Source organism: Ceratotherium simum, chromosome 18 (genome assembly GCF_057802395.1).
Source record: "Ceratotherium simum simum isolate JZ-2026a chromosome 18, ASM5780239v1, whole genome shotgun sequence".
In the NCBI taxonomy this organism is placed as follows: Eukaryota; Metazoa; Chordata; class Mammalia; order Perissodactyla; family Rhinocerotidae; genus Ceratotherium; species Ceratotherium simum.
Genome location: NC_141917.1, coordinates 34,813,765 through 34,841,105, shown reverse-complemented (window position 1 = coordinate 34,841,105; position 27,341 = coordinate 34,813,765). Strand labels below are relative to the sequence as shown.

The 27,341-nt window shown below is 41.0% G+C and overlaps 1 protein-coding gene across 1 annotated transcript in view; it reads right to left on the bottom strand.

Moving 5' to 3' along the window:
* GHR (growth hormone receptor) overlaps positions 1-26,852 on the bottom strand; it is a 256,156-nt gene extending 229,304 nt beyond the window's left edge. Inside the window, exon 1 of the mRNA XM_014781605.2 lies at positions 26,750-26,852. Within this exon, the coding sequence (XP_014637091.1) occupies positions 26,750-26,789 (40 nt within the window). The 5' untranslated portion in view covers positions 26,790-26,852. The remainder of the gene's footprint in view (positions 1-26,749) is intronic.
* Positions 26,853-27,341: the final 489 nt, after the last annotated feature.

The following is a 27,341-nucleotide window of genomic DNA, read 5'->3' as shown; positions in this document are numbered from 1 at the left end:
TATACACACACACAAATATATATAGGTATACCTATGCATACATACATGAGTACACACTCACACAGGCAATGGGACCTAAGAAGAGTGCGGACTCATTTTCTGTTTACTTGTTGAAAGGCAGCTATTTTTGCCATAAAATCAAAAGATAATGAGTTACGACAAGCGTACAACCAAACAAAACAATGAAATGAAAGGCTCAATTCATAATTTAAGTAACTTAGCAGACAAGAGATATTATGCCCTATTCTGCTCCTGCTCCCAACAAATCTCTTCCTGACAAGTTAGCATGAGCTATATAAGGAGAGATTCACTTCGTCAACTTATTGCAGAGGGTGAGCACACATATAAGTAACCTTTCAGAAACCAAGCGTAAACATGGTTTCAACAAGAGAAACTAATCCATCACATTATGCATTTGCACTGAAGAAAGTTGACAGCAGTTGCCTCAAGACAGCATGGAGGGAGACTTTGCCGGAAACAAGTGGGAAAATGAACTGACTTTCAACCTGGGTTTCAGAGACAAAAAGTTCTCATTGCCCAATCAGTCTAAAAACCTTTAATGAGATTAAATCTCTAAAATGGAAAACTCTCCATGGCTAGTTGTCTCTAAGCAAAAGAATGTTCATCTTATAGCCTACAGCACAATGAATACAACAGTAGCTAAAACACACAGGGGCATCTTCTAGGGTTGATGAAATACATTTTCATTAGTTACCACACTTGATCCTGAAAATATCCCTGTGGGCTGAAGTGAGGTATATATTATAATCTCCATTTTCCCAACAAGGAAACTGGGTCAGAGAGGCCCAGGGTCATGTGGTTAATAAGCAATTTGCTTGAGTTACTAGTGCAATTTTTTTTTTAAGTTAAAGGCAGGAAATACAGGTAATAAGCTTAAACTCAAGATTTTTGAAGTTACAAGGAATTCAGTAATCCACTATGTGCAAACAACATCAACAGACAATAACAACATATCCAGTGAAGTAACTGGAGGAACTAGGGAAAAACTAATATTTAATATACAACAGTGTGCCTTGTCTTTGTCAAAACCAACACACATTTTAATTTACCAAAAACTGCTAACAGAGGTCTGGTTATACAGGTTAATGGATTTCACCCTAGCTTTGAAATATGGGAAATCAAATTACTGCTTTGAGCCTCAGTGTTCCTCATTGAAAAAACAGGAATAATAAAACACCTGGTTCATAGGATAGTTGTGAGGAATAAGTTAGATGTTTATGTAAAGCACCCGGAACATTCCTGGCACATAAAGTGCTCACTAAATGTTATTTTTATTATTGTCATCATATATAACATATATCATAATGTTAATAGTGTAATTTTTTAATATAGAGCAAGTCACAAAGGAATATTCCCCTTGGGTAAGAGGTCCCTCACAAATCAAGTACATATATTCAACCTGTAAAAAGTAAAATCCTATTAATTCAAATATACCCACTCATGCCAGGCAGCTGTCAATTAACCACAAAAACTAATTCTTCCCTGCCCAGGTATCTGTTCTCAGGCAGACACAGCAAGAAACCACAAGGAAGCTGAAGGAGGGCAAGACCCTCAGGAGCCTTCCGCAGCAAAGCACAGGAAGAAGTGAGCAAAATCTCTGATAATTGCCTCTTTGCTCCCTAGGGAAAGCCAGTCACATCTCAACTAATGATCCACCTCCCAAACAGGAAAGAACGAAAAGGGGGGTAGGGGGGAAGCTTCATTAAAAGTCTCCAGAAAATGAATTAATCCTCTTCCGCCCCCCTCTCTTGCCCCCAAGCAGGTGTCCTCTACATGGTAGTCTGTGGAGTTCCGCTGTTAACTAGATAGAGCTCCCTTCCACCGGAACCTGGGATTTTTCCACCTTCAAAGATTAAGTTCCCTTTGATTTCATATAACATCTAGCTTATAGATAAAGGTGTCATTTGTTTGCCACCAGTCTTCTAGCTTTGGAAACAGGCAATTCAAGAAATTTGAGACTTTAAACACCATCCAGTTCAGTTTCACAAATGAAAATGCCTTCAAGGGCCAGAAGGTAACACAAATAAATGAAGTGGGCCCAGTAGAAACCAAGGTTTACTTTGTTGAATTTTTACCACTCAGAAATATAAGCCCAAGTGCTGCCTAACCTTTCCATTTTTCAAGAGAAATTTGAAATTTTTTTTTTATTTTAATGTTGGCAACTAATTTAAAAAAATAATTAAGCCCTGTACCCATGTGCAGAGAAAAACACCTATAGATTTCCAGTTGAGACTTCCAACCTAGTCCAGTGAGTTTCGGTCTTGGTTTCAAAAAACATAGAATCACTTGGAAGCTTTAAAAATCTGCACGCCTGCCTTCTCCTCCAATGGCAATTCTGATTTAAGTGGGCAAGGGTAAGCTTTCAGGTGATTCTAATATGCAGCCAAAGTTGAAAACCACTAATCTGGTCTAACCTATTAATTCTACAGATGAGGAAACTGTGGCCCAGAGATGAAAGCAACCTGCAGCTAGCCTGAGAGAAACAGGTCCAAGTCTTCTTATCCCAACATGCTATTTTTTTTGCCAATGAACCAGAGTTTGGGCTTCAATATATATAGTCTGTAAACTATTTCAAATGCTTCCCCAGCAGAAGTGTTAGTTTCCAATGCTAGAGTCCTTTTTCCCTAAATCCAGTGACTATCATGCCAAATTACATTGGATTGTAAACTCCATGAAGGCAAAGAACTTGTCAGTCCCTCCCTCACTCACCAGTGAGGTGAGTCAGGGTCTCAATAAATATGTGGTCAATAAACGACTATAGAATTTTCAAAGTTCTATTCTCATATAAATTGGGACTAGAGTCCAATGAAAGCTTAAAAATCAATCACATACAGAGAAACATCAGTGACTAGAACCAACTCAGAGGAAACAAATTATGAGGACTTGGCTATCTAAGGAAAAGTTCACTTAGATCATTGTTGACAAAGAGCCATAAACAGTAAGTGAAGGAACAGCGAGCTGCTAACAAGAACCCATGTCATTAGGTTTAAAGCTTCCTTTCCCCCTCAATAGTACAAAGAGGAACAGACAACTCTATTTCTGTCACTCTCATCAACACTAACTCAGTGTATTTATTTTCCCCGGTGCTGAACTCTTGCCAATACCAACAGCCATAGCTTAAGTATCCTGTCTGGTTTCTTGACTGCATGTGACAGAAACCTGCTGCATTCACTTGTCTGTCTGCACTTGCAGTATTCCTCCTCACACACTATAGGGGATGACTGTCCTCAAAAATGGGATACAGCGTTCTAATCTCAAAAGATTTTGTGATAAATACCAGGCTTACTTTCATCCTATGAAAATGTTGGCAAATTCCTACTCATTGTGCAAGAGTAAGACAAGTTATTGCTCATTTGGTTTATTATTAAAAAATACACCTCCGCCCTACCTGTCAATCAATGCAATCCAAGAATCTCTCTCCTTCATAGTGAGTCGTCTTTCTAAAATAACAGATCTGATCATGTCACCTACCTATATAATAAATTCTGGGGCAGCTACCTACTGGGCCCCAGAAAAAGTCCAAGATCCCTGACAAAATGTATGAACCTAACCTACTTTCCAGCCTCATTTCCCTTCATCTCAAACATCCTTTGGCCAGCCACTTCAAAACACTTATTTCCCTAACACACCACCTCTTTTTATATTTTCATGCTTCTGGGTTGTCCGTTTTAAGAACACCTTTTCCTGTTTTCTCTGCCTGATGGCCTCTTAGAGAACTTTCAAGAATCACCTCAAATGGCACATCTTCTGAGAAGCCTTCCATGACTCCTCCAGGAGGAATGAGTCTCTGCTGCCTCCATCTCTCCTGCCTCCCATTGGGTTAGTTGTGAGAGCAGTTAAAGGCCTCTAGGCTGTGTGCTCCCAAAGCCCATGTCTGCTCTTCGTCGCATCCCTAGTGCCTGACTCATGCAGGTACTCAGTATGGAACAGAGGTTTGCTGAGTTGAACTAAGTGCTGGGGCGGCCCTACCTGTGTGGGTAAGCAGACAAAGGTGGGTTTCCTGGGCAGTCTTGCCTCTTGTGGCAACTATGGCTTCTAACCACGTGAGCCTGTTGGTATTTGCGACTTTTTGCTTATCAACGTTTTGGCTTCAACTGTCCCATTATAAGTCTCTCTTGTGAAAGGAAAATACCGCATGATCTCACTTCTGTGTGGAATCTAAAAAAGTCGAACTCATAGAAACAGAGAATACATAGGTGGTTACTGGGGGCTGGGAGGTGGGTGAAATGGGGAGATATTTGTCAAAGGGTATAAACTTTCAGCTATAAGATGAATAAGTCCTAGAGACCTAATGTACAGCATGGTGACTATGGTTAACAATACTGTATTTTATGCTTGAAATTTGCTGAGTAGATCTTAAATGTTCTCACCACACACAAAAAAAAGATAACTATGTGAGGTGATAGATGTATTAGCTAACTTTAATGTGGTAATCATTTCACAATATATGCTTATATCAGATCACGGTATACACCTTAAACTTACACAATGTTATCTGTCAATGATATCTCAATAAGGACCTTAAAATACATTAAAACAAACCAATAAACAAAAATTGCTCGCTTCTCTAAAGCACATCGAGCTTAATTCAGACCCTCCTTATTCAGCGTAATCTATGACATATAAGTAAGTGTTGATTGCCTGGAAGTACATTTTTCAAATCAGAAGACAGGTATCATAAGCAGTCTCTCTTGATATTTACCTAAGTCTGTTTTGCTATGATTTAAATCAGGAATATTTTCAGAAAACTCGCCACCAGAGATTGGAGGAAACAGAAAAGCACAGTCGTGTCAAGGTTATAAATTAAAATTTTTTTAAAAAACCACAATGATTACTGGACCACCAAATCTTTTCCCTAGCAGAAGAATGCACTCACATTATTCTACTAATACATAAAGCAAGCTATGGGAGTGCTCAGAGTGGGATATTTTCCTTGACATAAGCACTAATACTTTAGAGCTTGATGGTGGCACAATTCTGTCAATGAATCTGACTCATGACTGATTCATTTTTCTATTTGCTGGACTTTAAAAGACACCATGGTTCCCTCATAGTGTGCATCAGCAATAATATTGCCTTTTAAAATTTCTATCACCAGACCAATCCTCCTTTAGTCTGAAAGCATCCAAAAAACTTTATCAAATACAGAATAAATCCATCAATCTAATTAATGAATGCCCACTATGGCCCACCGCCAGCAAATTGAGAAGTACTGTGGAGGATATACAAAAAATTCAACAAAAACATTCTTTCCTTTGATGAAATTAATAAATCATAATGAAGCTTTACATGTTAGGTCCCTTACTTTAATTTTCTCAACAAAAACTTCCAGAGCACTCACAATCTACAAGGTACTGTAGTAAGACATTGTACAAGGTACTGTACTGGGGAGACTGCAGATATCCATCCTGAATGCAGGCCATATACAGTAAGACAAGGCCCACAGGAAACTTAGATGGGAGAAAGTGTGAGAGTCTTAATAAACATGCCAACAAAGTGCTAGGGGAAAGGAAAAAATGACTTGTAGCTGGAAAGGCAGCAGGCGCAGGGGAAGGATCAGAGCAGACGTTGTGGAGTTTGACATTGTGGTGTTTGAGCTCAGCCTTGAAGGAGAAGTAGAACGAGAGGATGGAAAAATGAGAGCGAGAAAGGGCATGTGGAGGGAACAACATGAACAAAAGTTGTTGGGCAGAAACAAATGAGATATTTTGATGGCAAAGGAGTAGTTCAGTTTGAAGCTCAGCAGAAAACACAGATGGATAAGTAGGTTCGTTAATATCACAGGGGTGTGAATACCAGGCTAAGGAATCTGCAAATCAATCCATAGGCTAATAAGATCATTTCTGAGGAAATGAGTGGTCAGAAAAACAATTATTTAAGATTTGACAATGGTGAGATGGAACTAAATGAGGATAAATAAGGGCTGCTGTGGCTGTTGCTTCTGCTCCAACCGAAGGGTATGAGCTGAAAACAGTAGTGAACTTTCTGATTAATGCTTACAGCTACTACCAAATGGAAATCACTAACTGCTTGCGATGTCTCGCTTCAAAAAGCTTTGGCTTCAAACACATCATGATGAAGTCTCCCGTCACTGGCACTGCACAGTCTGCGTGCTTTCTAAGTGGTATAAGACTGCCAAAAAATATATACAGAAAAAGTGCTCACCATCCCCACAGAAGACCAAATTTGTTGTACAATGGCTATATTCTGCATAGCACTTGACATATATTAAGCACTCAACAAATGATGAATTGTACTGAATTCAAATTTTGTTGAATCCAGAGAAGACAGTGTTATAAACGCCCTTGCTGTGATGGTTAATTTTATGTGTCGACTTGACTGGGCCAGAGTGCCCAGATATGCGGTCAAACATTAATCTGTTTCTTGAGAGTGTTTTTGGATGAGATTAACATTTAAATCAGTAGACTTAGAGTAAAGCAGATTGCCCTCCATAAGGTGGGTGGGCCTCGTCCAATCAGCTGTGGGCCTTAATAGAACAAAAGACCGACCACCGCCGAGCAAGAGGGAATTCTGCAACAAACGGCCTTTGGACTTCAACTGCAGCATCAGCATTTCTCTGGGTCTCCAGCTTGTTGGCCCACCATGCAAATTTTGGACTTGCTTGTGTGAGCTAATTCCTTAAAATAAATCTTTCTATATATCTGCACATCCTACCAGTTCTGTCTCTCTGGAGAACTTTGACTAATACACTGGTAAAACATGCCAACATTTTCACAATGTGCTCCAAGCCTACCTGAATCTTCTTATGATTGTCTTCTCTATAAAATGTCCTTGACATTAAATTTATGGGATGACAGACAAGGGCTATAGCCTGGGGGTGGGAGTGTCTAGATTTGCCAAGCTTTCTTTAGCAACAGTTATGCCTACGAGCCCTACCCATTTCATAAGCACTCCACTTAGCCAGAGGTTAACTATACAATGGCTTTCTACTTAACATGAAAAGAACAGAGGTAATTTTGCTTAACTGAAAAACCTGGCAGTGATGAGCCTTGTCCCTGAATACCAGGTAAAACATTAACATACCTTCATATGTGATTTCAAGGAATAGAATTTTGGCACCATTCCAAGATGAGTGAACCATGATATGGCCACCAAGTCCAAGGATCCAGGCTAACTGAGGGCCAACCAGGCCACTCTGAGGGGCCCAAGTCCCATACTCAGACCTCTGTAGCCAGACTGACACCATACCATGCCAAGTGAGCCAAAGGGTTGTCCCTCCAAAGAGACTGCAGTGAACAAATAGTTACCATGCTTCTAATTTCTGTTTTTATCAGTCAAATCTCAAAGTGTCTAGCCCCCAGGTAATTTGTCCTGAATTGCACCATCTTCCTTACAATAATCTTTACTTCTCTTCTTTGGACTTCTAACATCAAAGAGAATGAGCGAGAGGGCAAGGCCTATGACTTCAACTTGTGAAGAAGGAAATGTATGGTTTGGGGTTTTGTTTTTTTGTTTCATTTTGAAAGCACAGTTCTTTGCTTTCTCTATTTGTGTTTTCATCTTGATTTCACACTGTTAGTATCTTTTATTATCATGGGCTTAATAACAATCACAACAACATATTCTTTTTTCTTTTTTAAATTATATTCTCATATTCCTTTTTTTAAAAAAGCACTGGAATCACCTGGGGAACTTTAAATAATCTGTGGGCGCCACCCCTAGAGATGTGGATTTAATTGGTCTGGGGTGCAGCAACCTGTTCTGATCACTGACTTCTGATCTTCTAGCACGTTTAATCAACTACTCTGACGACAACCTTCAGACAGATCTCTATTTGCTCCCTCTCCTGTCTTTACTTTCTCTCTGGTTTATCATTTCCATGGCTCCCTTGCTGATGCCAATATCCTAAACTGCCTCACTGCTGCCATCTTTTCATAACTCTCTAACAAAACCTTAGGCCTAGATGATCCCACTTTCTCTGTGCCTGGTAAACTGCTGAACACCTCCAGAAATGATGAAATACTTTATAATACTTTTAGCAGTGGTACCACCATGAGTTCATGATCATCAACGTCAACTGGGCCTTCAAATAATGACTAGCAATCCTACTAAGCTTTACTAATTTACTCCCTTTCACATTCAAGCTTTCTCTGTCCTCCTCAAATATCTGAAATTACCTCCTTTTTTTCCAGTATGCCATCCCCTTTCTCTCTCTCATTCACCTTTCCAAAGCAGACAGAAGCCATCAAACAGAAACTCCTTTAACTTGCAGGCACACCTCAGCATCTGCACACATCCTTTCTTTTTCCCTCCCAGGACAGAAGGGCAGGAACTCTCTCTCTTCTCCAATTCCTCCAGCTGTGCTCTGAATCTAACCACTTCTATCTTCTCAAGAATCCTACACAATTAATTATCTATCCTCTCTCTATCTTCAAGCCACTCCCTCATTCTCCCCATTGGTCTTTCCCATCAACCTTTAAACATGCTCAAGTCTCCCATCTTTAGAAACTCTTCCATTAATTCTGTTTTCTCCTCTAGTTAAAGCTCTATCCTTTTGTTTCCCTTGACAGCCAAATATCTCGAGTTATCTATATCCACTGTCTCTCTTTCTTCACTTCCCACCTACTCCCTAACACTTCATTCTGGCCTCTGCCTCCATCACTACACCAACATAGCTCTCCTTAAAGTCCTTCAAGACATCCATTTTACTAATCCAAAGGCCATTTACAGGACTTTTTTACTTTACTCCTCATCAGCATTTTAAAATTATTCTCTTTCCTTGGCCTCTGAGATGACACCTTGAGCATCTACTCTGTCATATTTTTCACTCTTATTTGTCAACTTCTCCTGCACTTAGCTTTTAAATGTTGGAGTTCCTCATGGCTCAGACCTATGGTTTCTTCCCTCACTCCATTTTCACTCTGTCTGTGATCTCATTTACCTTTGTGGCTTCAATACTGCGTGTAAACCACTGACTTCCAAATCTATATCTCCAGATACCTCCTCTGATCCAGGACCCAAGACTGCATACCCTCGCTTCAAACCTCTAGTGGTATTTTGCTGCACTTATGATAAATCATAGCCTGAAATATGATGTGAGATATAGTCCCTGCTTATTTCTCTGGCCTCTTCTCAGGTCATGCTCAATCTCACTCTCTGAACTCTGGCCACACTGACCGTTTTCAGTTCTCAACAGTACTGGGTATCTTCCTGGCTCCTGTTTCCTCTGCCCAGATTACTCTTCCTTCTCCCTCACACTTCTACTCCTTTAGATTTCAAATATTTCCTTTTGAAAGCCTTCCCTAACCATAAGCCCCAACCTGGATCAGGTCCCCTTATAATTTTATTTCATATTACTTACAACAGCTTCTAATTATCTTGGTTAATTTCTTTCTCCATCCTAGACCATGAACTCCCATAAGGCAGAGGCTATTCTGAGTTGCTTATCATAGTATTCTAGCACCTAGGCCACTGTTCTGCTGGGTAAAGTGTAGAATGAATTCATGAGTGAGTTTGTGAGTGAGTGAATGAATGGATTATGGTAATGAGGGATCTTTATACTCAGGCTATCAATATTCATCTTTATCCTCCCCTGCAGCACAATCCCATGAATCAAGGTCAAGCATATACTACCAAGTCCAGTTCAATATAAAAAGTGGTTTTGAGAACTCAGAGTGCAAGCTGCATGGAGGAAAAAACATTGAAAGGGAAGGACTAGGATAGTCTGATCTGTGTTCTCCAACTTAGGCAAGGGAAACTAGCATCTCTACTTTATATTCCTTCTGAATACCAATCAAGAACAAGCCATATCCACTTCATGAATGAATTCCTTAACTCACTTAAATCACTTTGTAAATGTATAAGAAAAAAAATCAGTTTCACATATTTTTTTTTAAAGGCAAATCATCTAGGATCTTCTGTAAGGATTTAAAATGCTCCAAATTCAGTGCCTATACATGTACTAAAACCAACACTAATATATGTCCTTCCAGCTTTCAGAGTCCATCTTTAAATAAGTTTATAATACTATATCCCAAAGTCTTATACAAATTCTTGGGCTTAAGCTCAAAAGATATCAATCAAAGTCCAAGTCATTTATTAAACTGCAAATGGCTATAAAGCAGAGTTAATGCAATTTGTCAGGCAGAGCAAACCAAGGAATGGCTTGACCTATGAGCTTTTAGAACCCCCTTTGAAAAGCTGAGTGAAATCACCAGGGAAGAGGTTAAAATTCAACTTGGCTTTATATCCCTCTTTAAATCACATAAAGTGCAAGCATGCTCCTGACAACTTAAGATTATGAGTGATAACTTACCAAAAAGAATACTTCCTGAGTTTTCCCATGAGGATTTTTTTAAAGTTCAAAATGCTATCTTCAGCAATGTGGTTATTATTAATATCTCTGTTTTTTAAATCATGGATTCTTATAACAGTTGTCCTTTGAATTACAAAATCCCAAATCCCAGAGAAGTCATTATAACTATTATGTTATTTGGGCATTAATATTTTACTACTTACATTCGGCAGCATGTTTTTTTCTGAAAAACTTCTCCTTGCTGTATCAATACTTCAAAATTTAAGATTTAATGAAATTAAGACAATTTCTTTTTTAAAAATGATCAAGGCTGCATTACTTATCTATTGCTAATAGATAGCATAACTAATTAACCCAAAACTTAAGAGTTTAAAACAACATTTATTATCTTACAATCTGGGGGAGGCATCCAGAAGAGGCTTAGCTGTGTGATTCTGGCTCCGGGTCTTTTATGGGGCTGCAGTCAAGTTGTTGGGGGAGAGGTGACTCCAGTCATTCTGAGGCTGGACTAGGGCTGAAGGCTGCACCTTCAAGGTCGCTCTCACGTTGTTGCTGTCAAGAGGCTTCAATTTCACACTGGCTATTGGACTGAGGGCCTGAGTTCTTCATTCTGCACTGGCCGTGGGACTCCCTCACTTCTTTTCCATGTGGGTCTCTCTATAGGGCAGCTCAAAACATGGCAGCTGGTTTCCCCTAGAGTGAATGATCCAAAAGACAAAGCCACAAAGACAGAAGCCACAGTGCCTTTGAATGATCTAGTCTCCAAAGTTGCACATCTTCTGTTCTACTTTATTCTTTAGAAATGAGTCACCAAGTCCAGCCCACGCTCAAGAGGAGGGAAACTTGGACCCCACCTCTTTAAAAGAGGAGTATCAAAGAATTTGTGGACATATTTTTAAAACCACCACATAGGCAGTGGTTAGAAGCTTGAGAGTTAAACACATTTGGAATTAAATGTGTTTAAATCTTGATCACTGATGAACTATAGGTACTTCACAAATTATTTAACCTCCTTATGTCACAGTTTCACCAAATGTAGAATTAGGCGGACCAAATGGGTTTTGTATGGGATTAAATAATATACAGTAGTCCCCCTTTATCCACGGCCTCGCTTTCCACAGTTTCAGTTACCCACAGTCCAAAAACATTAAATGGAAAAATTCCAGAAATAAACAATTCATAAGATTTAAATTGCACACTGTTCTGAGTAGCATGATGAAATCTTGTGCCTTTCCATTCTGTCCCTCCCAAGATGTGAAGTGAATCATCCCTTTGTCCAATATATCCACACTGTACATGCTACCTGCCGGTTAGTCACTTAGTCACTGTCTGGGTTATCAGATTGACTGTCGAGGTACCGTAGTGCCTGTGTTCAAGTAACCCTTATTTTACTTAATAAGGGCCCTGAAGCACAAGAGTAGTGATGCTAGCAATTCAGATATGCCAAAGAGAAGCTGGAAAATGTTTCCTTAAAGTGAAAAGATGAAAGTTCTCGACTTAAGGAAAGAAAAAAAATCATATGCTGAGGTTGCTAAGATCTACAGTAAGAAGAAATCTTCTATCCATGAAATTGTGAAAAAGGAAAAAGAAATTCGTGCTAGTTTTGCTGTCACACCTCAAATATTTATGTATAGGAAAAAACATAGTATATACAGGGTTCGGTACTACCCATGGTTTCAGGCATCCACTGGGGGGTCTTGGAACATATTCCCTGCAGATAAGGGGGCACTACAGTAGCATGAAGAAAGCACTTAGTACAGCCCCGGTCATAGTAAGCACTTTCTTAATGCCGCCCACACAACAGTCACTGGTGAAGCAAACTATTTCTTGAGTGCCCACTAAATAGAGGATACACAGTCTTTTGCCCTGTAGGACCTTACAATCTAGCAGCTATGAAGTAAACCTGAATTTAGACATAGAAAATCTAATCTGATTTTTTTCTCTAGAAATCTGAGGGCTTCCTAAAGAGGCAGTCAGAAAAGCAGTCTCTATAATATAAGGAAATATATAATGGGTTTAAACATTTTTGTTTGTTTGCTTTTTTTAATAAGAGAGGCTGTTCCTGCAACTTAAATTTCCTCAGAAGTGCTGTGTGTACAACAGATGAAAGCCCAGCACTTTGCAGAGCGGAGACATGGAGTGCAGCCAGCCTGGTCCTCTCCTCGGGACATCTCATGGCCCCTGAAGCAGCTTGCTGGAGCACAGTTTGCAAATCTGCATTAACAGATTATGCCTGTAATCACAGGCACAAAGGATCAAAGGTCGTGGTTTAAAACCATGTCAACTTGATGTAGCCATTTAAGTAAACAGTTTCCTACATATGTTTGGAAAAGTAATGGTTTTTCTCCTTTAAAAATGTGCAATGCTCTAAATGTTAGAGTCTGAAGGATTACCTTTCAGTCAATCCCTGCTTATTCCTTCTAAGAAAAAAAGCCCATTTTTACATGATTGTCCCTACATATCTTCTTAGAAGTTCGATCTCATTCTGAGCCAACAATTTGTGTTTTACATAGATTGTGTTATTAGATACTAACTCTAGGCTTCCCACAACTTGTAATCAAACTAAAAATAAACAAAAAACCTTAAAGCCTATTCTTTTCTGAATTTAGAATTAGAGGTTAGAGGAATTTCGGCATTGGTTAACCTAGATACTCATGCTGTTTATCTTCCCAGAGTCAAAGCTCGAATAATTTATAAGAATTTCTCCTTCTGAATTCCATGTCCCAAGTTCCAAGGCATCCAAGGGTAATTTTCAGTTGGGCCATTGGGCAATTGCAAGTACAAAGATTAAAGATTTCATTGAATATTCCATATCCCTCTTGTAACACTTCAAAAAAAAAAATACAGTAAGTATGGAAAGACTGAGAAATGGAGGTCAACTAAGTAACTCAAACACAGTAAAAAATAAAATATTTGAGTTATTATACAACATCAACGCCCTGCTCTTTAGAGATGCTTGCTTCCATGCTATTATTAGCCCTGTATCAAAACTTTATTATTGGAGTATGAGTGACTTTCTGAAGAGCTTTGTGGTCAATGTATGTGGATATCAAGATAGGTTTTACAAATGTTAGGTAGGCTTTGAAAATAATCCACAGATTCAAGGCTGACGCTTAATCCACTTTACTAAGAAATATACCATGTGTCCACATCTTTTGCAGTTTGATAGCACAGACTCGTCAGAGACTGCATGCCTAGCAAAAACACACCAAGGGTAGGGGTTGAGCAAGTGGAGAAGAGTGGGAATAACTGAGTATAATATTAAGAGTGTAGGCTCTGAAGCCAGAAAACATACGTTGGCTGTGTCATTTACCACCTGTGACTCTCTGGGCAAGTAACTTAACTTCCCTGAGTCTTATTCCCTCACCTGCCTAAGGCGATGTGACTCACAGTCAGCAGGATTAAGGGTGCCATGCACATACAATGCTAGCACATTGGAGGTACTGGGTCTTGTCTGATTTAGGGGGTCCTGCTTCACATTTGATGTTCAGGACCCAGGCTCAAAACCAAATTTCTTCCAAGTCATCACACTGTTATGAGTACTTCTTAGCTTCCTTGTGGAGGCTACTGAATGTCTACTGAATAAAGTTTTATTCTTATCATTGTTTTGATAGATTCGTTGTTTTGAGAACACACCCTGTGTCCAATATGATGTTGGACGTCAACATCATTGTATTTTCACTCACAGAACTTACTATCTAGTTACAAAGACTAGTTAGTAGAATACATGAGAGGATAATACATTATCCAAATAAAAGAGTGTATGCACAGTACTTAAAAATTGTAAAATTAAATACAATGTGATATTCTGGATTGAATCCTAGGACAGAAAAAGGACATTAATGGAAATACCAAGAAAATCTGAATAAAGTCTGGAATTTAGTTAATAATACTGTATTAATGTTGGCTTCTTAGTTTTGATGAATATATCATGATTATGGATGTTAACATTAGGGGAAACTCGGCAACAGATATATGGGAACTCTACAGTCTTTGCAACTTTTCTGTAAATCTGAAATTAATCCCAAATAAAAAGTTTATTTTAAAAAATCTTATTGTATTATCCAATACAAGTTGCCTGTCTCTTCCCAGGCATACCTCCTCACCCTCCCACTTCACGCTGCCTGCCTTGTTTCTAACTGCCAGCACCTGCATTTCTTTCCTTGAAGGTTCTCACTTGCATCTGGAGACTGCTTGCCTTCCACAGCATTAGCGCCCAGGAATTAATGACTGATGGAAGTCAGTGGGTAAATATTCAAACTCATTCAACCTTGAGTGAGAGGACTCTGAGATGAGTGTTTTGCCTGGGCTCCCATAATCTCTCCAGGAAGATTACAAACTCCAGTTGCCAATGGTGGTAACTTGCTTCCTAATGCACCCTCTATTGGCTCCTTTCCCTTCCTTATTTCACATTCCCAAATAAAGTTTTACCTGAATCCTCATCTCATGGTCTGCTTCTGGGACAAATCCAAACCAAGACATTTCTCCTAACTATATTTGCTGATCAAGTGAAGTCGCTACTGAGTATATCAATTCAAGGTCATTGATGGGGAGATATTATAGCTGCCCTGGATTATCTTTGGTCCCTGGAAAGAGCTCCTCACTCCATACCATGAGGAAATCTCACCAAAGTACAAATACACTAGGAGTTGGAACATGAAAGCCATGCATTTTTGGATGTGTGGAAGGGAAATACATGTTTGGAAGAATGCTAACAAAAACTTCCACTAACTACTAAAATGCATTCATTCATTCATTCAACCAAAACTTACTGAGGATTTTCTATCAGATATAAAGTGAACGAGACAGAATAGATCCCTACTATTAAGGAGCTTACATTTTTGTTGGTGAAGATGGACAAAATACAGGAAAACAAATTAATAAACAAGATAATATTAGACACTGATAAGTACTGTGAAGAAAATAAAACAGAGTCATATGATAGCATGACCTAGTTGGCGGAAGGTTACTCTAGATAGAGGTCAGTGAAATCCTTTCTGAAAAGGTGACATTTGAGCTGGGGCCTGAATGACAAAAGAGAACCAGTCTTGTGAAGATATAAACATCTGTATCTGTATCTAGATATAGATATATACTGATTTTACTTTGTTGAAACCCCCCTCCATCATATCACAAAGTCAAGCCTAAAGAGTATAATGTCCTCTCATATAGTATTATCTCTCTATCCCCATAAAATATAGACCATGTGGTTATTAAAAAATAGAGGATTTACTTGTTAGATATGCATACTAAAGTATTTACATTTACAAATAAAAAGGTAAGATGTCTTGGAATTGCTTTAAAAGACTCAGGGGCAGAGTGGAAAGATGAAACAAGATTAGCAAAATATTGATGACTCTGGAAGCTGAGTGATGGGTACCTGAGGCTCAAAATATGCTTCTCTTTACTTTGTATATGCTTAACACTTCCCATAATCAAAAGATTTTTTTAAAAAGTATATATCTAGGAATGATGGAGAATTCCCAAGGTTATAGGAATTCCACCTCACCAAAATTTCACTAGCAAATTAGGAGTTCAAGCAAGAATGACAGCCACTGGAATCATGAAGGTGTAAGGAAAAACTTTTGACTTGGAATTGAGCCAAGGAGATTACTGGGTATCCTTTTAATGGAATGCTGAGGCCTCCAGGGATTAGCTAATCCTATAGGAGCCTGAGCCTGTTTTTGAGTAAACTATTTTACAGTTCTGAGGAGTCAGAAGTCAACTTGTAGAAATGAGCCATAAAAATAATTTTTGTCCATACAAATGCAAATAAGTTGTGTTCAGTGGAACACAATTGATTACTGCCCTATGGATAGATTGGATTTTGCACAGTCATTTCAACATTCCTTTACTGTATATACTTTTGTGGTTCTTTGAGTTCTCCTTTGAAATGGCTATAACATCTTTTCAAGTTCCTTCATTAGTTAATATCTGTATTATTTTACCTCCGTTCATTTTATATCTGTAGGAGAAGCATGATTTCATCTTTTTACAGAATTATCTTTTAACAAAGATATGCAACTTGAAAGTGTTCTAATCATGGGAAAGTGTGCATCTATGTGTCAAAGTGCATATTTCTTCAAAGTCAGGGACTGAAACATTCTTAGGCCTTTGTGTGCATTCCTCTAAGTCCTCATATCTTACCACAACTCATCATAGGCTGTTCTTAACCCAGAAAGGCCATTTACCACAACCCCCACTACCCCAACTGGCCAATTTTCAATTGTCCATTAACTTGCCAGAAGTATCACCTCACCTAAGGAGGGTCTCCCATTACTGGCAGATAGAAATCTCTCTGACAAACATATATATCCAGGAATGGCTTTTACTATTGATTTTTAAATCCAAACTTCATAGGTCACCGATAATCATCTGGATATATCTTCCATTTCTATTGACTGGCGATAATCTAGGCACATTGACAGAGAAGTCACAAGAAACTAATATCTGGCCAGCAGTACTCTTCTGAAGGAGGAAAATTTCAATAGTTCAAACCAAAGAAACACTTCAGGGACTCATTAAAGCCCTAACTTTGATTGATTGGGAAAGGAGGAGAAAAAAAACAAAATAAGCAATTGGTAACAAGTGGATCATTTATGAGTGAAGGTTTTAGGTTTCCCCTCTCAGAGCCTCTCAAAAGGGTGCTGCAGGGAGTCCTCTCTCTGCAGTGTCCAGTATGTGCCAGGCACCGCTCTGACTCATTTGAACTATAATAGCCTCGCGAAGTAAGAATCGCCATCCCCATTTTGCAGATAAAGCTCAGAGAGTTTAATTAACTTACTGAGAGTCATAAAGGTAGTAAACGGCAGAGCTAGATTCAGATCCCACCAGACAAGCCAGATCTGTGTGATTCCAAAGCATACTCCACGCTCTTTCCAGAATGCCAACCTACATTCAGGGTTTCACAGTGGTTGACACCTCAGACGGCATCTGCCAGCCCTAATTCACAGGCAAATCTCTGTGTGCTCCCAGGGAAAAGAGCTGCCAGTCAAGCGTCACTTGCCTCAATTCACAACCCATCCACTCAGATAGTTAACACAGCTGTCACCCTCACATGTGAATGACAGAGATAAATAGCATGCTATTCCATGGTTATAGTCAATGTTTATGGGTGTGAATGTGATGTAGCAGAAAGTATCCTCGAAAGAAAGCTAGAGGAACTAGGTTATAAATCTGTCATTGTCACTGTGGAGTTTAATCCTATGGAAGTCTTGTCATTTCTCAGGGACTTCAAATTCCTCACCTATAAATAAAGTGAGGATGCAGGACTGTTTTCAACAGGGGTCTACTGGCATTTGAGGATGTGCCATTCTTCCTTGTGTAGGATTGCCCCTGGCATTACATCCTGACTCTAGGCATTAAAAGCCTATAACTCTTTCTAGTCCTTGTAACAACCATATTTCCAAAGGCCCCAGGCGCTGCTTAGCAAAGAGGCAGTGCTGTGGTTGAGAATCACTGGTGGATGACCTCAACTGCTATGAGTCCCTATGGTTCTAATGGGCTGAGACTGTCAGTATCAGCCTGCGGCAGGGAAGTGGGAGTGGAGGAGGGACTCTCACTCCCAACTCTACCACTGTAGGGTCCATTCAAGATCATATTCTTGAAAGGAAGCCATACTGTTGGCATCTTTAATAGACCTCTTGGAATACTGTTAAAGGAAGAAGTTTTAAAATTGAATTTATATAATGTTCATACCAGAGAAGTCAAGTCATCCCTCTACTCCGCAGGTTCCAGATCCACGGGTTCCAGAACCGCAGATTCGCCCAACTGTGGATTGAAAGGCCTACAATGGTTGCATCTGTACTGAACATATAGACTTCTTTTTCTTGTCATGAGTCCCTGAACAATACAGTATAACAACTATTTACATAGAATTTACATTGTATTAAGTATTATAAGTAATCTAGAGATGATTTAAAGTATATGGGAAGATGTGCATAGATTATATGCAAATACTACAGCCATTTAATATAAAGGACTTGAGCATCCATGCATTTTGGTATCTATGGGAAGTCCTGGAACCAATCCCCCACAGATACTGAGGAATAACTGTATACAGAAACACCGTGCAACAATCACCCACTACCAGCAAGGGCTAGGCTCAGGGTGGCCATCCCAACAACCCTGCCCAAGGGATGGACCTCTATGTAGCATCCATAATAAGCAATGAGAAGGCCTGGTACACCCTGCCTGCTCCTCTGTTACAAGTAACCCCAGTGAGCTCCAGATATGCCTCCTGGTGCTCAGTTCCCAACCTCCTCAGCACAAAACGTCTATCTATCAGAAAAATTTACCATATTTTAAGGCCTGGCTTAGGAGCCAGTTTGCCCATAAGACCTCTTCCCAAATACTTCAGCCCAAACAGATCTCCCTTCTCTCTAAATAAATGTTGCATTTACAGTCTGTAATAGTATTTTTCATTAAGTTGTATAGCTGTCAACTCTTCCATAATCACGCCATGTACATTATTAATGTTGCCTTCCTAGCTTGAATGCTAGGTCCCAGAGTCACGAGTCATGTCTTACACTACTTTTATATTCCCCAGAGTGTCTAGCACATTCCTGGGAACACAGTAATGACTCAATAAGTATGTGTTCTGTCTTTGATTTTTCACAGTAATCCCAAAAATACCACTAACTTGGCCAAACTTACATCCTGTAGGCTAATAAAAAATCTTATTTATTCAGCATCTTTTCCCAAGTAGTTTTCAAAGTACTTTTCAAATGACATAACTAATTCTCACATACCCTATATATGTACTGTAAGGAATAAATAAAAACACCAAACTGTATAGGACAAGAGCAAAGAGAACAAAAATTTCAGGCTCTGTGATGAGGGGTATACCATAAGCTGGCAAACTGGATATGTCTTCCAAGTCCTACTGAGTCCTACAGAAAAATTTGAAACGTATCTCCATCTTGCTTCAAATATTAAAAACTTCTAGACATTTCCAAGGCCCTGAACAGGATCCACCTTGGAAAACTGGTCATCAAGTTTGAGTGCCATCATTAATCTGAGAATACCAAATTTGCATTCTGAGCTTAGATCCTAGTTATCACGTGATCCTATTCCACACCCCTTTGCCCTCAACTCTGCACATACTTCTTGTCAACACTTCAATTTCTGTGTTTTATTACATACTAAGCTCATCAATAAAATATTTATTGAACATTTATTCTATGACAAGCAAAGCACTGTTTCGCCAGTGTCTCTAAGGGAAATAAGATGCTATACTGACTTCTAATATAAAAGAAATCATTCCTCTTCATTCTTGCTCCTCTTTCTTTGATCCTTCTGATTTACTATGTATAAAAATGTTGTCTTTTCCTCATTCATCATCATCTTGCCCAGGGTTTCTGGTATCTTCTTCTACCCCTAGGGGAAGAAGCCATTGTAGTGGCTCAGTCTTCAGGACTCCACAATTTACCATTCACATATGCTGTGACAGCCTATTCTCTCTGCTTTGCCAAATTAAGTTTTTTCTCGGATAAGAATAATGTTTCTTGAAGGTGTCCAGAAAAGCAGCTGTTAGGGTGAATTAGGATCATATGACATCATACTGACAAAGGACAAAGGCTGCTTTCCTGATCAAGGGCAATCAAAATTGGAAGCCTGACTGAGGTTTCTCACCAGCCATCATCAAACCTGAGATGAGCTATTTACTGCACCACTTAATCACCTTTTGTTTCAATAAGCACAAGGAGAGAATTACGTATGACTCTTTTGTAATTGTCACACTCTACTATTTTTGATATGGCAACTCAAAGATAAAGAAGATGGATATGATACTTATTATGATAAAGTATATACTTTAAGAAAGAAAAAAATAGTTTTCCTTTGGACCAATGACTTCATCATATGTCTAATATACTGTATACTAAAGGAACAGAGGAGGATGCTTCTTTTAAGTTTTTTAAATTATACACTACTTTAAATGTTTCATTTTATAAACAATCGAGGAAACAATGTAGGAGTTACTATAGCATGTGTCTATCATAACAGGCTTTCCACCATAGAAAAAGACATAAAAGCACCTGTTTAATTTGTAAAATCTTTTGGTGTTCTAATGCTGACTGAGGGCTTTATCAGAGTACTCTCCACTCCCTGTGCCAAATCTCCGCTAAGTGAGATTCTTCCCTGATACACTTTTCACTTAGAAGCCCAGCCAGCTAGAGGTAGACTTGTTTATGCTTAAACAAATCCACAGGCTAAGAAGTATAATTCATTAGGATTATAATGATATTATTCTAAAGAAAATAGACTGAAGTCTAATCAATAACAAAAGAAGCAAGCTCTAATCAAAGCAGTAAACACATCTGGAAGTTTTAAGGACTCTGGTGAAGAAATTATCTACTGATTTTGGAATGGAGTATTTGAAGGTAAGTTTAGATGCTAATTAAAAACACACAGCCCAAAAATTTCTGACAAAAGTCACTGCCTTCTTATGAATCATTATTAAGTAAAATTGGCGCCTGACCTAAGGCTTCATTTGCCTGTAATAAAAGGTAATGAGAAGCATTGAAGAAAGAAGTTGAGACTAAACAATGATTCTCTCTGTCATCCTTCTTTTAAGAATCCGGTACTCATCACGGAATTTACTTCAGCTCAAAGCAAAAACAACACCAACAACAAAAGAAAAGAAAATTGTTTCAGAAAGACTGTCTTCATCAGACCAGGATGAGCTGGTATTGTTTTAGAATGGGAGCTGGAAGCACAGTTGTGATTACATTTTTATCTGTTTTGCTTAATTGATTAAAGAAATTAGTGATGAGGGAATAAAATAAGCAAACAATATTTCTTGATGCTTATATTCAAAATTGCTGTATATTGTTAAATAAGTGACAGAAATTTTCACTCAACTGTCCAAAGCATTCCACATTAATTCAACTAATACTTTTCCCATACCTCCGGTGTTTACAGCATTCAACAAAGAGTGGAAAAAATATAAAAATGAATAAAATTTGTTTCCTGTTCTTGAGGAACCCACAGCCTAGCAAGGAAGACAGATATGTAAAAAGTAGACCTGAAACTAAAAATGAATGCAATAGGTATTCTCAGAGAGACTCAAGCAAAGTGCCAAAGGAGCAAGAGAAGAGAGAAATTCAATAAGTAAATGGATTCAAATCACAGCCCTGAAAAAGAATCCTAAGAAGTCATCTTGTTCACTCCTCTTTTGTTGTCTATTTGTTTTTAACATGTAATAAATATGAAGCCAGAAAGGTTAAGTAGTTCGCAAAAATTACAAAGCCCGTTAGAGGACAAACTTAGAGGGGACCCAAGTTTCCTGACACTTAGTTTACTATTATTTCATATTATGCCATCCTAACTTGGGGACTTCTTATATCAAAGAAGAACTTTGGTTTGGAAATCGTATGTCTAACTACTTGTCAGCAAAGAAGCAAATGTAGTATGGATGGAGACCATAACGCAAGGGGATGAGTGAGGAATCTCACTGCAAACACACACACATGTACACACACACATACACACGCACAGGAGTGGAACAGCATGAACAATTTCATCTAAGAGCACAAGAGTGGCACTGGCCCCTTGTCCTGATTGAAGGTCTGTGCACAAAGTAGGGGCTTCTAATAGGGCCAGATGTCAGTCTATATCACAGGTTGGCTTTCCCTCTTTGCCAAGAAAAACAGTCATTTCTTTCACATCCAGACTTGCTGGGAAAAAAAGGAACATTGTCATCATCATCAACCATAAACATTTCTTGCAGGAAGACAGAAGATCTCAGCTATGGCAGATTCTCAGCTGGCGGCAGGGGAAACTCATAATTTAGTTGTGAAACCCCAGACAGATACATAAAAGAGGAATCAATCATTCCAGGTAGGTGTCTAATGCAGAGTACATGCCATAAATGCTACTGAGGTTGTGTGGAAACGCCTCAGCCCTGGGCAGTAGGTGTAATTTTCACAGAGGAGAAGTGAGTCTAAGAGGAACTAATTTGCATGTCAGTGGTAAAGCTCAGATTCAAACTGAGGTCCAATGGGCCCCACAGCGCTTTCCATTGAACCATACCCTCTCCCCCTGCATATACCAGCTTTGCCTCCTTCCTCCAAGGAGGCTAGGACTGGGAAAGTGAGGAGCATCAGAGCCTTTGTCTGACTTGGATCCAGACACACAACAGGAGGCGGGAACCTCCCTTAGTAATGATGCCATGATAGACCTGCGTCAGACTTCCCTGCGCTATTAGCAAGCCATTTACCTCCAGAGGAAGAGCAGGTTGTTGACTCAGTCATGTCCTGTATATACATCTTAAATCTCAGTTGCCTGAGGAAGCATTTCTGTCTGATGTACTACTTTCGCCTCATTTAGGGCCAGATGGCATAGTCTCCGGGACTTGGACAGAATAGCCTTCAATAAACGCCTGATTGCTAGTACTGACTCATGCTCGTGGAAGCAGACTCAATAGGTCCATGAAAAGAATACCTTGTAGTCCCTACCCGTCTATATTATGCAGCTTCAATTTGCTTGTCTTCAGAACATTCTACATCTGGTATTTTGGGGGTTGGTATTCTTTGATAGGAACAAATTAGATAGGTATCTTCATTGCATGCAGAATTCTATTTACCTGCACAGTGTTACACTTTCCATTGATTTATAGAAGTTCAGGCATGAGAACAGGTTTGAAATTATTATCATAATGTTTTGACTATGGATGATTAATAATCTGAAAAGAATGAGTTGTTATCTTGTTTACAGGTTTAAAATTAGTGAACAGTGTAATGGGATGGCTAAATAGCTCATGAATATTAAGCTGCATTAACAGATATAGAAAGTCCAGAACTAAGGACTTCACATCTGTGTTTTAGACAACATATATTAGGAAGGATGGCGAGAATGTAGAATCTAGGGCATAATGGTCAGGGCAGAGAAGGGTGGGACCCCACAGTGAGTGAGGAACAGCTGCAAGAATAGGCAAAAAACAATTCAGGAAGAAGGAGCATAATGTTTGTTTTCAGATATAGCACTTAAAGGGCAGAGAGACTAGACTCGTAGTGTGTGGCTCCAGCAACCGAACGGGTAGGTCAGTGGGTGAAAGAAAACGTTGATTCAGTATAAGGCAGAACTTTCTAAAACTGAATCTCTCCTACAACGGACTGGCCTGCAAGGAAGCAAGATTTCCATCTGATTATTTCCAAGAAGAAGTAGGCTCGCCAATTTATAGGGAGGGGTACTGAAGTGGAAGTTCATGCACCTGATGGAGAATTACCTCTAAAGTTGGTTATCATACTAATCAACCATTTTAATAGGCACATTATTTACATTATACTGTTCCAGGTTGAAAAAAAATCACTTGCCAAAAAGGCATCCTGTATTGCCTTGTTTACACAATTAGCAAAGGGCTGACTCCAGCCTTACCAAACCCCAATTCTTATCAATTCAAGTTTCAGAGAGTGATTAGGTGATTTGAATATTCATATTATTTAAATTATCACCACAGAGATTATAGGATTTTCTCTTTTAAGACGAAAAAGTGATGGTTTGTATGGACACATGTGAACAGACTAAGAAATAGAAGTTAATTTCATTATTGACATACTTTTTAAAAAATTTATTCTCAAAAAAGTCAGGGCCAGCCTAGTGCCGTAGTGGTTAAGTTCACATGCTCTGCTTCGGCAGCCTAGGAGTTTGCAGGTTCTGATCCTGGGCACAGACCTATGCACCGCTTATCAAGCCATGCTGTGGCAGGCATCCCACATACAAAGTAGAGGAAGACGGGCACAGAGGTTAGCCCAGGGCCAATCTTCCTCAGCAAAAAGAGGCAACAGATGTTAGCTCAGGGCTAATCTTCCTCACACACACACAAAAAAAATTATTCTCAAAAAAGTAAACCAAGTCTCCATAGTTGTGCAATTTACCAGGGGAATGGCCAGAGAAGCTTAATCTTCAGGTTAACGGATTTAAAAAACATAACTCACGCCTTATTTTCTAAGCTAAACAATTTGCTGTGCCACATTCTCACTGCATCACTCAGATTTATCTTTACATTAACAATGCTTATCAGCAGACAGCCAAAAAGGCTCGCCAAGTTGGACCGCCTTCAAGATTAGTTTCCATGCTGGGGTGCTTCATGCACTCGGCAGAAGCAGGCTGCAACCGGGGCTCCATTTATTACATGATGCTATAAACATTATGTCCTGAGCTGACAAAATACTCCACATGACAATCCCGTAGGTTACTAAGCACCGTAAACATCTGTTAACACAGGCACCAGAGATAGCACAGAGAAGGCGTCTAGTATCCATTTTTAAGTGGTTTAGGGTATAGAGCCTGCTGTTTAAAGACTACTCATCAAAAACGCAGCCCCAAACTCTGAGTAGAACAAATATTTGCAACGCAAAGTTATGTTCAGTTTGAAAACAAAAAATGCACTCGTGTCGTGACTTTGTCATTACATTTATAGACTTTCATTTCACACCTTTGCCCAATAAGTGTTGGCTTTCCATGGCATTCCGGAGACCAAAACTATAATCTCACCGTGATATATTTACTACGAAAGAAAAGCTGAATGTTGACTCATCAACTTTCCTTAGACTAATGTGAAGCAAAAAGTTTATAAGCATGGAAGAAGGAGATGAGGGTTGGGACACGCTTAAGTTACAAATGATGTTTTCAAAGGGTCTCTGGGCTAAAACACATCCTTCCAGCTCCATCTAAAGTCCATCTGAAGCGAAACCATAAATATCCAGAGACCTGCTGCAATCTAATCTGGGAACACTGAGCTTTGCTTTTCTTAAAAGGAAACAGAACCCTCAATCACCAAAAAGAGCTAACCAACAACCCTGTCTACTAAATCATTTTATTTCGTTTCTATCCAGCATTTTAATTCCTGGAAATGTTTCCAAACTAGTTACCTCTAAGGTCTATACCTTGGCACCCCCAGAGAAAAGGACTTCTAGGGTGACCCAGGTGGAAACTAGCCTAGAACACCAGGTTACTCAGGGCACAGAGCTGTCACAACATCTGTGAGGAAAAGTGAGTGCCTTCCCAGGCACACCCCCCAGGGAGTCTAAAGGTAAACACCCCGGAGAACATCTAGTCTCTGGACTGTGGACAGGAGTACCCAGGGATCTCAGATCTGCAGCTCCAACTGCGGTCTAGATTTCCGGGGTTCTTTACACACACACACACACACACACACACACACACACACACAAACATATCTCCTAGAACCCCTGTCCTCCTATGCAGGTCTCCTGAGATCGCCAGAAACCTCCACTACCAGCCCTCAGCCCCTGGAAGGCAAAGGGTTTAGTATTTTAAAGTCCTTGGTACTTAAATACTATGCAGGAACTCCTGCGACTTCCCAACCCTCTGGCCTCCCGTTACCTTTCCCTGTCCCTTCCAAAGTCTCCTGTCGGCATAAACAGGCAGGCGGCACCTCTCTGGCCTTCTCCTCCCCCGCTACCCGCCCCACCACCGCACACCCTACTGGCTCGGGCGCCGACACGCCTCCCCAGGCGCACACACGCGCGCACACAGCGCGCACGTACACGCATTCAGCACACAGACCCCGCGCCAGGCCAGCAACTCCCGCAGCCTGGCCCCAACAGGCGTCCCCCCTTGGGTTACATATAAAGCACTTGCCCCAAAATAAACTTCCCCACGCACCCGCAAGTGGGTGACCCTGCCCGGCACCCTATGCGCGCCGCCAGCGCCCTCTCCGCAGACACGCGGCTGCCCCACTCACCCGCAGCTCTCAGGCCTCGGGCAGTTCTGTCAAAACTTTGAGCCTGGGTGATTTCATAACCACGAGTGTGTCCAGGGCTGGGGCAGCTGGGATCTCCACGATTTCCACCCACCCTAGCTCATGGGGACTGGTGGCGGTGACTCTACTGACTCCAGCTCCGCGGGTGCCAATGGGCGGCTTCAGCCCGCACAAACGCGCAATGGGCGGTGCGGTTTGGGGAGGAGCGCGCGGTGTCGACGCGCACAGCCAGACGACCTCCCTTCTCCTCCGGTCGCGCCGCCTGAGACATCTCCCCGCTCAGCAGCGGCAGCCTCAGCAGTTCTGCCCCAGCCCGGCTGACGGTGTCAAACAGCAACACTCGCAAAACTTTTCGACTTTAACAAAACCGTCTTCGGAGGGAGCCCCTCCAGGCACCACAAACATTGGTTGGAGCAGGCGCCAGCCTGGGATGGTTCGCCTGTCGCCCCCAACTCCCTGAAGCCCCCCACCAACTTCCAGACAGACACACACACACACGTCCACAGCGTGCATCGGGTTACAACAACCCACCGGCAGAAAACAACTTCTTCGCGAGGAGGAGAGGAGTACAGCCAACCCCCAAGTCACCCGGAAAAAAATTATCCGTGTAAATACATAAGACAGATCCCCACTTTCATAAACAACTGGCGTCCCAGGGTCCACTCCCAGGCCCCCTGGCACAAGGAGAAAATAAGAGCCCGACTCCCGGAGTCCCCCTCCAGTACCTCCGAGCCTCGCCGCCGGAGAGAGAGCGCGGGTTCGCATCCGCGCTGGGGCCGAGGGCGCGGGGGCCTCCCGGGTCCCCGCCGCCGCCTCGGCTCAGCAGCAGCCGCCGCCACCGCCGCTGCAGCAGCCGCCGCTGCCACCGCCGCCGCCGCCGCCGCTCCCTAGACCGCCTCCTCTTCCCATGGCTGCGCCCTGCTTGGCAGCTCGCGGGCTGTCAGGCTTGGGGAGGGGGAAGGGGGCGGGGTAAAACGGGAAGGGAGGATGGGAGGGGAGGGGTGGGAAACGGCGGCCGCGGTTCACCAGGGGTCACGCCGGGCCCGGCCTGCGGTCCCCGGGACCCGGGCTGCCGAAGCGACGGGAAGCGGGAGTTCAGGGCGCCCGGTTCGAGACCCGCGGCCGTGGCGCCGAGCGGCAACCTCCTGGCCACGCATTCCTAGCAGCTGGGATGAAGCGATCCCCGGCGAAGAGTTGGAGTTGGTGCGTGTCACTCTCATCTGGGCTGCGCGGCTCCTCCTAGAGGAAGATATTGGTAGTTGCCGGACGCTTCCTTCCTCTCCGCCCACCACTGTTCCCGAAAAGAAGGCAGGACCT